The sequence below is a fragment of the Emys orbicularis genome, chromosome 1, assembly GCF_028017835.1.
Source record: "Emys orbicularis isolate rEmyOrb1 chromosome 1, rEmyOrb1.hap1, whole genome shotgun sequence".
NCBI classification, from domain to species: Eukaryota; Metazoa; Chordata; order Testudines; family Emydidae; genus Emys; species Emys orbicularis.
Genome location: NC_088683.1, coordinates 67,220,679 through 67,235,008, shown reverse-complemented (window position 1 = coordinate 67,235,008; position 14,330 = coordinate 67,220,679). Strand labels below are relative to the sequence as shown.

The 14,330-nt window shown below is 41.3% G+C and overlaps 1 protein-coding gene across 5 annotated transcripts in view; it reads left to right on the top strand.

The window, feature by feature from the left end:
- GRIP1 (glutamate receptor interacting protein 1) overlaps positions 1–14,330 on the top strand; it is a 358,951-nt gene that overhangs the window by 281,328 nt on the left and 63,293 nt on the right. For 2 of the 5 annotated variants that reach the window (XM_065419595.1, XM_065419580.1), the window contains exon 10: positions 2,252–2,404. In XM_065419595.1, the coding sequence (XP_065275667.1) occupies positions 2,252–2,404 (153 nt within the window). Of the gene's footprint in view, positions 1–1,467; positions 1,624–2,248; positions 2,405–14,330 lie in introns of all 5 variants that reach the window. The other 3 variants (XM_065419588.1, XM_065419571.1, XM_065419563.1) reach the window with 2 other exon arrangements.

Sequence of the window (14,330 nt, the reverse complement as noted above, 5' to 3'; positions counted from 1 at the left end):
GAAGTGAAGCTTAGTGGTTCTGTCCAGGAACTGAATGTCCTAATTTCACTGCAGGTGACCCTCAAATGGTTTATAAAGTGGTGTTGGCAAAACATATTTTATTTTTTAAGTCCAATACATTCCTTTCCTTTTACCTTCCCTCACCTACCCTTTGTTGTAATGAAACATTCCACTGGGGTTGGGGCGGGGGAGGGAGGGCAATCTCTATTTAGATACAAAAGATTTAATGTATTCAGCCAAGAAAGAGATCCTACTTCTATAATATAAAAGAGAGAAAAACTATAGCTTTTCCTCTGGCATTTAGTTAGGCCTTGGACCAAATGTAGCTCATAGTGTTTGATAAATCCCACCTCATCTTTCAATACAAAGGTGAAGCCAGTGGTGACTACAGGCAGTGCTTAATTTGTTCTAGGGCTTACCAGGGCTGACGCCTCTAGACTTGGCAGTTCATAGCCTCGGCACCTCTGGTGCTGTGTCAGTTATGAAAGTTAAAAAATTGCTTGAGCCTGGAACTTAATTGTTTGAGCCACAGCACCTCTTTCATTACAAATTAATCACTTAATTTGTGACCACAGACCACTGTGCATCTAGAGATGCATCTCGGTACTAAAAATGAGGGTGGCTATTATCTGTACCATTTTGTATAATTTAGGAGCAGCCCCCTGGCTTTTGGCAAATCGATCAACATGTGCCATTCCCTTCTCCCCCCCCCACCATTTATTTTTTTGACAAATTTTGGCAATTCCCATTTTGAGCACAAACCTGAGAGTAGGAAGCAAATATGGTCTTAATTTTAATCGGGAAAAGGAAAAGATCTGACGATCACGCTGCAAAACCATAAATAGTGACTTTAGACTTTTGTTTTGTCCTTATTAGTGAGGCCCCAAGATAGGATTTTTGTGTTGATGGTTGAGTGAAGTAGTTTATTGCCCAGGGTAGTATACCACCAGTGATGGATGCTTGCAAAATTAAAATGTCATAGCAGAAAATTGAAATGACCTACATGTAAACCACTTCAAGTCATTATGGGAAATGTGATTTATAGTCCCTTTTTATTTTCTTAATATATACAAGTCCTGCTAATGCGGGTGGAGATTTGCAAACCTGTAATTACTAGTCATATATCATACATCTCAATAATGTTGACTTAAGTATTTTTCAAAAAAGTTTTTAATCTTAGCTGTTAAGGCCAGCGGGAGATTAGAAATTGATTTAGTACTTATCTTTTGGGGGTAAAAAAAAAAGCCATAAGAGGCATTATTTCTGGGAAGATGAAAGGTTTCCATCCCTGAAGTTGATCACGGTGTTTGCTGATCACCAAGAAAAGGGACAAAGCCACATTAATTTTTTCCCCTTTTCAAATTGCTTTCATTTTTGTTACTTTTTATTTATGCAATTCAGTTACCTCTCCCTCTTCTCTGGTCCCTTTTTGTTTTCTTATTTCCTGTCATCCCTTCATGCGGGCAGTGAAGGTTCAAAGGAGCAACAGGCAACTTACCTGGGATTCCTGTGCCAACAACCACAGCAGCCTCCTCACCTACCACCATTATAACACCTACCACCCTGACCATTGCAGGATGCCAGCCTTGAAATTCCAGAAAACGCCTCCTCAAAAAAACCCTCGTAATGTTCCACGCTTTTTCCGCCTGACATATATTTTTTTTCTTCTTCTTCCTCTCATATTTCTCTCATTTCAGTTCACACTTTTTTCATAACTACGACAAGGTTATTTCTGACAACTTATGCCTTTTTCTTTCTTTAATTGGACTGTCTTTGTAGATGGGGAAAGGCTTGAAAATTCTCAGTGACCTGGTTGTTAAACCATATTACTAGATCATTCGGTTTCAGCACCTTATGTGCATCATGATCTTCGAATACAAAGAATGGCTTACAAATGTTATGTCAGAAATCACCTATTAAAAAGGCATTTTTAGAGTCAGTATCCAAACACATTGATTTACATATTTATTTTATGTACTTTGCTTAAAATAAGGTATATAGTACATATTTTTGTGTCTACAGTGTCTTTGCTAGTTCCTAGTTCCTTTTATACCTCACATGGTGTTGAAATTCTGGTTATGCTGTTATCTAGGGTCACACCTAAGGTTTGGTGTGTGTGTTTGTTACTAGATACACAAACCATTTTTGTGCACCATACACACTGTCTGATTCATGAGTGAGTTGCAGGCTTATGTTGCACTGTTCCCTGCTATAGAGTGCTACGTGCCAAGTGTCCAATTTTTTACAGCAGCTTTGGTGTCTTCGTCCTTCTCTCCTACCTCCATGAGTGCATACAGCCTGAGTTCCCTGAACATGGGGACCTTACCTCGCAGCCTCTACTCCACCAGCCCACGCGGAACAATGATGAGGCGGCGAATGAAAAAGAAGGACTTCAAAAGCTCATGTAGGTGGTAATAGCGGTCATTTGAAGTGTGCAACAGACAGGGGCTGGGGAAACAAGATGAAAGAAAAGGCACAAAATGTACTGCAGTTTTACTTTGGTAAATGTATTAAAGAGAAGTAGCCAGGAGAGCAGCAATAGTTTAGGTGTCAGTGTGTTCGATTGGGGGGGCAGGAATCAGCAATGTACAGTGTTGGCATCCAACACTAAAATGGGTTGATTACTTCTAGTTTGTGTAACCCAGGATTAAAAATATATATTATTTTAGTGTAGTTTGCTTCGGTACTCTCTGGGTGGGTATGCAGTGCTAGTTTTGGACCCCTCCAATACTTAAACACAGTTGGGTGAGTTTATTCATTATTCAGTTTGTACGAGGCAACTATCTAAAATCATTACAGTCAACATAAAAATACATACCATTTTAATATACGAGGTTGCTCTGGTGAACAGCCATTAATAGAGCTATCCTTCATGAACTTATCTAATTATTTTTTGAAGCCATTTATACTTTTGGCCTTCACAACATCCCCTGGCAACAAGTTCCACAGGTTGACTTGCGTTGTATGAAGAAGTACGTCCTTATGTTTGTTTTAAACCTGCTGCCTATTGTGCCCCTGATTCATGTGTTATGTGAAGGGGTAAATAAAATTTCCTTATTCTCTTTGTCCACACCATTCATGATTTTGTAGACCTCTACGATATCCTCCCTTAGTCATCTGTTTTCTAAGATGAACAGTCCCAGTCTTTTTAATCTCTTCTCATATGGAAGCTGTTCTTCTATACTTCTGTAACTTTTCCATTTCGAGTATATCTTTTGTGAAATGGGGTGACCAGAACTGCACGCAGTATTCAAGGTGTGGATGTACCATGGATTCATATAGTGGCATTATGATATTTTCTGTCTTCTTATCTATCCCTTTCTTAATGGTTCCTAACATTGTATTAGCTTTTTTTTATTGCTGCTGCACATTGTGCAGACATTTTCAGAGAACTATCCACAATGACTTCAAGATCTCTTTCTTGAGTGGTAACAGCTATTAGACCCCGTCATTTAGTATGTACAGGTCTGTCTCATCTTACGCGGGGGTTCCGTTCTGCGGTTAGCACGTAAAGCGAAAACCGCGTATAGCCAAAATTCCATTGAGTTCAATGGCGGGCGAAATCGCCCGCACTACAGGTATAGTATTAAAATTGTTATTTTTCTCTTCTTTTTTTTTTTTTCCCGACCGCATAAAGTTGAAATCGCGCGTGTTAAATGCGCGTAAGATGCGACAGACCTGTATAGTTGGAATTATGGTTTCCAATGTGCACTACTTTGCATTTTTCAGACAATGAATTTCATCTGCCATTTTGTTGCCAGTCACATAGTTTAGTGAGATCCCTTTGTAACTCTTTGCAGTCAGCTTTGGACTTAACTATCTTGAGTAATTTTGTATTGTCTGCAAACTTTGCCACCTCACTGTTTATCCTCTTTTCCAGATCATTGTTGAATATGTTGAACAACACTGGTCCCAGAACAGATTCTTGGGGGACCACACTATTTATCTCTTTCCATTGTGAAAACTGACCATTTTATCTTACCCTTTGTTTCCTATCTTTTAACCAGTTACTAGTCCATGAGAGGACCGTCCCTATTAACCCATGACTGATTAGTTTGCTTAAGAGCCTTTGATGTGGGACTTTGTCAAAGGCTTTCTGAAAATCCAATTACACTGTATCAACAGGATCACCCTTGCCTTTTGCTTGTTAACTCCCTCAAAGACCTCTAATAGATTGGTGAGGCATGATTTCCCTTTACAAAAGTTGTGTTGACTTTTCCCCAACATATTGTATTCAGTTATGTGTCTGAATATTCTGTTCTTTACTATAGTTTTAACCAACTTGCCTGGTACTGAAGTTAGGCTCACTGGCCTCTAATTGCCAGGATCGCCTCTGGAGCCTTTTAAAGAAATATTAGTGTTAAATTCTCTATACTCTAGTCTGGTACAGAGGCTGATTTAAGAGATAGGTTACATACCATAGTTAATAGTTCTGCGATTTCATATATGAGTTCCGTCAGAACTCTTGGATGAATACCATCTGGTCCTGGTGACTTATTACTGTTATCAAGTAGTCAGGGCCGGCTCTAGGATTTTTGCCGCCCTAGGCAAAAACAATGTTGGCCACCCCCCCACCCCCACCCCCCGTTTTTTAATTACCCCAGCCCCGGGCCCGCCTCAACTCCGCCCCTTCCCCAAATCCCCAGCCCTGCCTCCTCCCCCCAGGCTCTCAAGCCTGGGAGGGAGGGGGAGCAGCGGCGCGCGAAACGGCCGCTCGGGATCTCCCCCTCCCTCCCAGGTTTGAGAGCCTGGGAGGGAGGGGGAGACTCCGACTGGCCGCGGCGCGGGCGCCGCTTCTCCCCCTCCCTCCAAGGCTCTCAAGTCTGGGAGGGAGGGGGAGCAGCGGCGCGCGAAACGGCCGCTCGGGATCTCCCCCTCCCTCCCAGGTTTGAGAGCCTGGGAGGGAGGGGGAGACTCCGAGTGGCCGCGGCACGGGCGCCGCTTCTCCCCATCCCTCCCAGGCTCTCAAGCCAAGCCTGGGAGGGAGGGGGAGCAGCGGCCGCTCGGGATCTCCCCCTCCCTCCCAGGCAGCAGTAGCGGAGGTGAGCTAGTGCGGCCGCAGCACATTTTTAGGGGCGGCATTCTGGCGCCGGCCATGCCGCCCCTAAAAATGTGCCGCCCCAAGCACCAGCTTGTTTTGCTGGTGCCTAGAGCCGGCCCTGCAAGTAGTTGTTCCAAAACTACTTCTATTGACATCTCAATTTGGGAAACTTCCTCAGATATGTCACCTAAAAAGAATGGCTCACGTGTGACAATCTCCCTCACATCCTCTGCAGAGAAGACCAATGCAAAAGTATTAATTTTGCTTCTATGCAATGGCCTTGTCTTCTTTGAGTGCTCCTTTAGCACCTTGATCGTCTAATGATTGTTTGGCTGCTTTCCTGCTTTTGATGTACTTAAAATATGTTTTGTTGTTAGTTTTTCTGTTTTTTATTAGTTATTCTTCAAATTCTCTTCTGGTCTGCTTAATTATATTTTTATATTTGACTTGCCAAAGTTTATGCTCCTTTCTATTTTCCTCAGTAGGATTTGACTTCCAATTTTTGAAGGATGCCTTTTGCCTCTAACCACCTCTTTTATTCCATTGTTTAGCCATGGTAGCCTGTTTTTGATCTCTTACTGTTTTTGATTGGAGTATACATTTAGTTTGAGCCTTTATTATGGTGTTTTTAAATAGTTTCCATGCAACTTGCAGGCATTTCACTCTTGTTACTGTTCCTTTTAATTTCTGTTTAACTAGCTTCCTCATTTTTGTGTAGTCCCCCTTTTTGAAGTTAAATGCTACTGTGGTGGATTTCTTTGGTATCTTCCGCCCTACCGAGATGTACATTATGGTCGCTATTACTGAGTGGTTCAGCTATATTTGCCTCTTGGACCAGATCCTGGGCTTCACTTAAGACTTAATCAAAAAATGCCTCTCCCCTTGTGGGTTCCAGGACAAGCTGCTCCAAGAAACAGGTATTAACGGTGTCTAGAAATTTTATCTTTGCACTCTGTCCTGAGGTGACATGTATCCCAGCCAATATGGGGATAATTGAAATCCTCCATTATTACTGAGCTTTCTATTTTTATAGTCTCTCTAATCTCCCTGGGCATTTCATGATAAATAGGTACCAGATACATTGAGCAGAGGGGCCGTTTTTATATAGTTATTTTGCTAACTCCAGGCCAACTTTAAGTAGAGCATGTGAAACTACTGTCTTTCATTCTGAGAGTTTTTGCACATGATCCTGCAATCTGATACATAATGATAAACCTCCTGTACCTGCACAGAGCCCCGCTGTCTTGAATTGGACTCTGCACAGACATAAGGGTTGGCCCACATGGAGATCTATTGAGGTCAATGGGTGTTCCTGCTCGGTTCAGCTTGCAGGATTGGGGCATTAGTCAGAGATAAATTTTCACTATTTCCACTGTTGAACAAGTTTCTCTTGGGGGTGGTAGTGAGGGAAATTGTGGGATTCCACCACAACACAAAGCACCACCCCCTCTCAAAAATCTGCCATTGTCACAGCAAAATGGCAGTTTCTCATCAATGTAAATCATCTCTGATTTTTGTGGAAAATAGCAAATAACTCCATGTGAGACGGGGGGGGAGGGGTGTTTGCCTGTTTCTTTAGCAGTACAACTCTTTTCATACAGTTTTGCCCTTCATCAGATTTTTTATCTGATCTGCCATTTGATCCAATACATGTTTTGACATATCATCTGCTAATATATCCTTTAAGATCATTAGGAGATACTGCATGAATCCATATTGTGGCATTGATAAGATTAAGTATTATAAAGTATGAATCTTTTTCTCTCTCTATGCGTGCAGAGAGACAGAGGGATTATTATACAAATACTAATTGAATTGGAAAGGGATAGCAGTAAAATACTGCCCAAGGCAAAAATATTTCCTGAGATGGTGGTATCCTGTCAGACTGTGGTCATTTTGTGCGATTGAAGAAACTATTATTATCTGAGGCAATTTTATTACTGCTCTTGCCTCTGGAGACCGTCACTACTTATTTTTATGATATTTTTAGAATGTTTTCAATAAACATACGTCTTTCAGTCAAATTCTCCCCTGTGCAGAGCGCCAACATAAAAGGGTGTAAGTGGCACATGGGTGGGGCTTCGTACTGACACTCTGCCCAGAGGTGATTTTCACACTTTAATCACATACACACTGCAACATCTGAGAATGGTTCCTGCATTAAGGAGAAACTGGGAATGCAGCCAACCCAGGAAGTGATATTAAACCTCATGCTTCAGGTTTTAAACCAATCCCTAACAAATAGAGATTAGGAAACATCTAAAGTGGGGAGGGGGGGTTACCCCACATCTGATAACATCTGATCAGATTACCCCACATCTGCCCACTGTGGAGTCCTTATGTAACCACACACCTTCTGGGTGTGGTGTTCTGTCCCATCTAGTGGCACCAAGACCACTTAGAGATTAATGAGTTTACTCTACAGCCTTAGCTAAGGGCCATATGGCTTTTAGCTCATGAAGTAGAGGCTCATGCATTTAGCTCCAGAGGTCCCAGGTTCGATCCCGCCCGCCGATGACTGGGGTCTGTCGGTGTTACACTTACACCTTCCTCTGAAACATCTGGTGCTGGCCATTGTCATAGACAGGACACTGCATTAGATGGCAATTCTTATGTCCCTCAGAGAGATGGCCACTTCCACTGCCAAGCAGAAGAATTTGGACAAGCCTGCCAGCTCCTTTTGTAGGGGATTAATGGGAGACTGGTCAAATGTCCCTGCTTGACAACAGTGATTTATGTCAGATGTAGCTTGTTGCCCTTTGCCTAGAAGAGCAATAGCACAATCTGTTTTGGGTTTAGTGACCAATTTCAAACCAGTCAGATTGTTGTGGAACAGTTTTAAATGTAAGTTGTAATAAATCTCTGAGAGGGAAAAGGAGAAGATATGTTGGTGAAGGGTGCTATAAAGTTTTCATTGCCCCTTGTTAGAAAAACCTGCATAACTAATATGATCATCCCAAACTCGTAGTAATAAAGGGTACGATAAACATTTTATTGTTGTGAGTTTACAATGACTGTAATACTTATACAGGGCTTCCCAAACGTGTGGCTGTGAAAATTTAAGACACCTCCATGCCATCACATACTTTATTTATGCCACTTATTTTTTCCTCTTCCTCTGCTTTTTCACCTTTGAAGTATTTTACTTACTATGGAAACAATTATGTCACTGTTTGGGTAGAGTTTAAATCCCCAAATGCTGTGCAGTGTGGCTATGTAAATAGGATAGATGAAATTTATACTAGGGTTGGTGAAATATAGGAGTTGACGTGATGGTTTTCGTGGCCACATGTCAGGTAGGAATTAGAGATGGTCTTGGGAATCCCTGGTTTGTTTGTTTTTATGTTTTTCACAAAACCTCATTGCTGCTGATCCCTTTGATTTTTGGTGCCGCCTCGCAGCAAGATCTGGTGACACAGCAGCTCTGCCTCAGTTTACCTCTTTTGATATGTTGCCTGCCTTCTAGCCTGCTTGTTGCTTCCTTGTTCTGACCTTAGCTCTCTGTCCAGGTCCCTGATGGTTCTTTCCCCTCTCAGGGTGTTAAAAAGCCCAATACTTCAGGAGGCCGGTGGCTCTAGATGAGAGGTACTCAGTCCCTGACCCCTTCAGGTATGGTTCACTTGTTCAGGGCCTTAATCAGCCCCCTTCCTGGGTTTGTAGGGGAACCCAGACCCGGCCACTCCTCTGGGTTCCAGGCCAGGGACCCTGTGCAAAGCGGTTGGCTCCAAACTCTCCCCACCTCTTACTGTTTCCCTGGAAGCTTCCTACCAGGCTTGTCTTGCAGGCTGTTCCTCCAAGTCACTCCTGTAGTCCCCTCCTCCAGAGGGTCTGGTCTCCTGGGCGGCTTCTCACCAGCCTGTTGCTGAAGGTTCTTGTTTTCCATGGCTTCTCAGCCTTCTGCTCTGCAGTCCTTTTACCACTGTAGTTGTTGTGAGTCCACCAGTCAGCCCTAGCTGAGCGGGCAGCTAGTTTCCCTATTAACCCTTTAGTGGTTGAGACAGCATGGGACACCCCATGACAATCATCTCTCATGTTTTGCTGTCATTGGCTAATTTCTCCACTGCCTCTAGGAATATGGAGCATTTTACATTTGCCAGAGTTCCCCTGCTAACTTGTAATTATGCAGCTAAAATAATCCCCCGTTCACCTTATAATAATTCTTGTCCTTCTTCTGTCACTATTAGGGAAATAAAAATAACAAATATGCAACCCCCATATTCAGGATTACAAATCTACATACTGCATAGCACATAGTAAACCAGTCCCCAGGAAGGCCAATAATATTACACATAGGAGCATTTAGTAAAATAACTGCTTGCATATTCAATGTATGTATAAAAACATGCAATAAACTAGCCCTCAGCATTAACAAAGATTCACTGGGGCCAGTATCCTACATGCTTTTCTTGCAGAAATACACCAATAGTACTCAAAGCCCTAATACACCATAATCAAACTCCAGACAAATTTTAGGGACAGGGAAATTTCCAAAGGTTTGGACTCCAGTTCTCAGAAGCATCCAAAAGTTCAGATATTCATCCAAACTATTCCAACCAATGAAGGCCTTAACCAACCCCCATGTCTCCATTCATCCTTGATGTCTTTTAAGATGGAGGCCTGGTGCTCTTAGTCCTCCTTCCCTTCATACCAGTCTCTTCAAGAGTGTGTCATGTGGCTGTTTCTACCTACATATCCTAGACTTCCAAAAGAGGGAAATGCCATGCAAGGACTGCCCCATCCTCTATCCACAGAGCCTTTTAGATGTCCCTCAAGTAGTTGGAAGTGGCACTGTCTGATCCCTACTGCAGTTAAACTACAGGACCTAAACGCCCTTGCACAGTTGCTAAAGCTTTGGGGCCTTCACTGCACACACCCTAGAGGCTAGGCAGAGAGTATCCCTCTACTGGCAGCTATGGGTGGCAGGTTTGTGCAAACCCTCCAGTGGAGTTTTATTGGTTGTCAGATTTTTTAATATTTTTTTAACTTCGGTGGCACACTTAGACTCTGTAACTACATGAACAAAATATACATTTGAAAGTGTTTCAGTACTATAAGTATTAGGCCCTAATTTCAGTCGAATATCAGAGCTGTCATGAAGGAAGCTGAGGGAGGGAAAGAAGTTGAGTTATTGGTGATGGGAGAGAGGGATGTGGCTAGTGAATGGAATAATTGTCATTTGATGTTAAAGGGGAATGTGTGCGATTATGAACTGTTAGGAGGTTTGCTTTGCAAGGACTTGGAAACTTCTGGCAGGTAGGTGGGGCATCTGATAATATGGGTCTATACTTATGTCACTATCTAAATTTTCAGTTTTCAGATTATTGAAACTAGAGGTTTTTGTTTGTTTTTCATTCTTACTACATATGGATGTTTAGTATTTAGTGATTACAAGACATTCGAGTATGAATTTATCTAACTCGGCATGTCTCAAGTTGAAGGAAGTGGTTAGAAAGAAGCTATGGGATGGGTGAAGTAAGAAAAACATAATTCTTGTAAAGTAAAATATAAACATTATCAAGATTTGAGTAGCAAAAGGGAGAAGATTCATGCTCATCTCAAAAAGTGCAGAAAACTAGCTTCAAAATCAACTGTCCTCTTGAATGAAACCTCGAAGTGAAAGAGAATAACATTGATGAGCTTGATTTCGCAAGCGAAATATTTTGATGCCATTGTCGTCACTGAATATTCTACAGTAATCAGATACTATGGTAACAAGGACAGTAGAAGTACCTAGATAGATACCTAGTCATGGAAATATAATCATAATCATGATCATAACTTTAGTCACAGCTCTTCAACATCTGCTTCATTCAAGATGCCAGCCCATCCACAGTTCTTCGGCTCCTAAAAAATGGCAAAGATCAATTGGTGATTATGCCATTAAAATAATTGTGTAAAAAAATTGAAGAATTTGAAATAAGACTGAAGCATTTTACCTTAGATATACTCCTCAAGACAGATTTCAACTTGCAAATGAAGAAACAAAAGGAAAAGTTAAAGAACAAAAAGAACTGGCATTGACATTAGTGCAAAATGCCTGGTTGAATATGAGAAGTGGCCTGATAATGGCATAAGCATAGAGAAAAATGTGTGCCTACTTAAAATATTGATTCTGTGTCTGAAAATAGACCCTCAGAATATTTTGCCTGAGTTGCTGATGATGCCACCCAAAAGGGCAGAGAAAACTATGACATGGAGGTCTTCACGGTTTGCTTATAAAATGAAAAAATTTAGAACTCTCAGATGTAATCATTCTCTGACCTATTCATGATTAGTGCACTATTTAAACCTCATTGAGTAAGAAGCAATATCTAACACAATCCTAATGAACATTGTAGAAGTTTAAAAAAATTCTTCATCTGCCACCCTCAGTCTCATGGTAGGTTGATTGAAAAAGTTTAAATTATACGCCAACAAGTCATGTCACAAATTTTTGAAAAACAAAAACATTGAAAAAGCAAAATGGCCTCATAATTTTTAAAGCCATTTTCAACCAAAAAAGTCATTTGAAAAATGTCAGTCATCTGTATTAGGAGTTCGTATTGATCAAGAGGAGAACTTCAATCAAAATATCGCACCCATTTTACATAGCAAGGGATTCTGCAAATAGGCACTACATTTACAAAATGACTAAAGGAGGTTTAAGGGACTTGACAGTTTACATGCTGATGATGCTACGGTCAGCATCTCAGGGGAAATTGGCCTGATCTTAGCAATAAAGAACTGGAACCACACACTCACAAAATCAAAAACCAATTCAGAGAAGCCACAGAATCTTTCTTTTCCATAGCTTACAGAGTTCAACCTAAATACAAAAGTCATAGGTGAAGCCAGGACAGAAAAAGAAGGCTGAAATGTGGCTGATGGGATGTAACCCCAGTTCCTTTCCTCTCTTCTGACATTCAACGTGAAGCTCCAGAGTTCTTCCCCAAATCTATATGTGTAAACTAGATTGTGGCACAGTTCATTACATCAAAATGGTGGGAAATAGTTGAAGTAAAATTGCAGAAGACAATTGAATTGAATTTGTCAATTTATAAAAATACATGCACGCCTATCTAGCCAGCTTTGTTTTTTGTCAAGCATGTTTTTAGTGTATTCAGATTGATTTGGTCAAAACTTTATAGTAGTTTAGGTGCCAAAAAAAAAAAAGTTGGTAAAAAGATATTGCTAATGAATGACAGATATAAAAGAGTGGAAGGCTTAAGCAGTTGGTAGACTGGGGACTCCGTTATTGCATTCTTGTGTTTTACTTGCAGAATTGTTAGCTTTTCATTTTGGACAGTGTGTGCCTTTTTGTGATTGAGAAATAGTCCCTTTAAGCCTTTTATGTTTGCTTCAAAGAGCTTGCTATCTAAAATTAGACTAAACAGGAAGATGATGACCAAAAAAAAAAAAAAAAAAAAGATGAGGAGTGGAGAATTAAGGGAAGCTAATAAGAATACAAGGTACTTTTAACTGAGGAGGCTGCTTAAGGTTATGGGGTGAGGAGTTTGTTTGTTTTTATAATATGTTCATAGTCAATATCTTTTTCGGGGTGGCACCTAATTAGATGAGTGGAAGATAAGTGACATGAAAAAACAGTCTTGATGCCCTGATATAAAACCATTGAAGCCAATGGACAGACTCCTATTGACTACAGTGGGTATTGAATGAATTTGCAAATTGAGTTTGCAAAATCATATTAATTTGAAACTCAGAGCAAAAAAACTAGTGCTGTAAACCCTAAACTGAAGGAAATGTTTACACAAATCCCAAGGAAGGAAAACCAATGTGATTTTTCTACGGCTGTGCTAACAACTTGTAAAATGCAAAACGTATTTAATAACAAGTAGTAACTTTGTTTTTGCTCATTAAAAAATGACAAAGCAAACTGTCCCTCAGATGAGTCATTAAATTTTAGCTAATTCCTTGTAGGCAGAAATGAGCCTTGAAGGAATTTAGAGGAGGAGTGGGTAGTAGCCTAGATTTGTACTGGAAAAACACTTGCAGTGCCATAAGTGCTGGAGGATTTAGGGATACCGCTGCAATAGTGTTTTACTGGTTTGACTAGAAACAGAACGAATTGCTGCCTGTCCTCTTTGTATAAGATAATAGTGTCTTCCAGTGGCTACATATAAATAATAATAAAAGACCTCATTAGGCAGGGATCAATGTACCCAAGGGCACCCTAATCCTTTTGTGTAGGTATCGGTGTTGAATCTCAAAGTCATTTTTCTCTTGACTTGTGCCGCAGTGCAGTCAGTTGAGATGGAATGGGAATAAAGAGAGAGCAAAAAAGTCTGTCAGAAACATAGGAATCTTGCAAGCACAGGGGGGGCTTTCTATAGGAGCTATAAGATCAGTCTTTTTGAAGGACCATATAGAGCAGAGGTCAGCAACCTTTCAGAAGTGGTGTGCCGAGTCTTCATTTATTCGCTCTAATTTAAGGTTTCGTGTGCCAGTAATACATTTTAACCTTTTTAGAATGTCTCTTTCTATAAGTCTATAATATAAAACTAAACTATTGTTGTATGTAAAGTAAATAAGGTTTTTAAAATGTTTAAGAAACTTCATTTAAAATTAAATTAAAATGCAGAGCCCCCTGGACCGGTGGCCAGGACCCGGGCAGTGTGAATGCCACTGAAAATCAGCTCGCGTGCCACCTTTGGCACGCGTGCCATAGGTTGCCTACCCCTGATATAGAACTTCTTTCCCCAAATATGTTTGTCTGTACTGTGGTATAAAGCAGAAAAGGGAGGTTAATTGGTGTTACATAGCTCAAATAGCCTGACATAAATGTTAATGAGAAATAAACACGACATGTGGTGAGATTTCCTTCCTCTCTAGGACATTTGCCCGGTTGCTAATGAATAAAATATTAGAGATTTTCAAAGAAGCCTACAGGAGCTAGCAGAGTCATAACTAAGGATTTTAGCGCCCAGGGTGAGCAAGCATATTTGCATCCCCTAGAACCGACACATGGTGGGGCACCCAGGGTCACGTCCCCGCTCCATCCCCCTACATTTCTGCCTTCCATTTAGCACAGATGTTTTTAAAATATGCCTCTCTAGGGGCACGCGCCCCACAGTTTGAAAATTGTTAACTCCTGCAAGGAGCTGGCAGGGAGTCGCCTGGCCGCTTGGAACTCTGACTCTCCACCCTGTGGGAGCCAGAGCACTGGCTGGCTGCCCATGAGCTCTCCCCTGCCCTGCTCCCTCTGCATGGCCTGGCGCTCCCCAGACAGGGTGGGCAGCACAGCTCCAAGCTGTTCCCCATTGTGCTCTTGCTTCTGCCCTGAAGCAGCCTG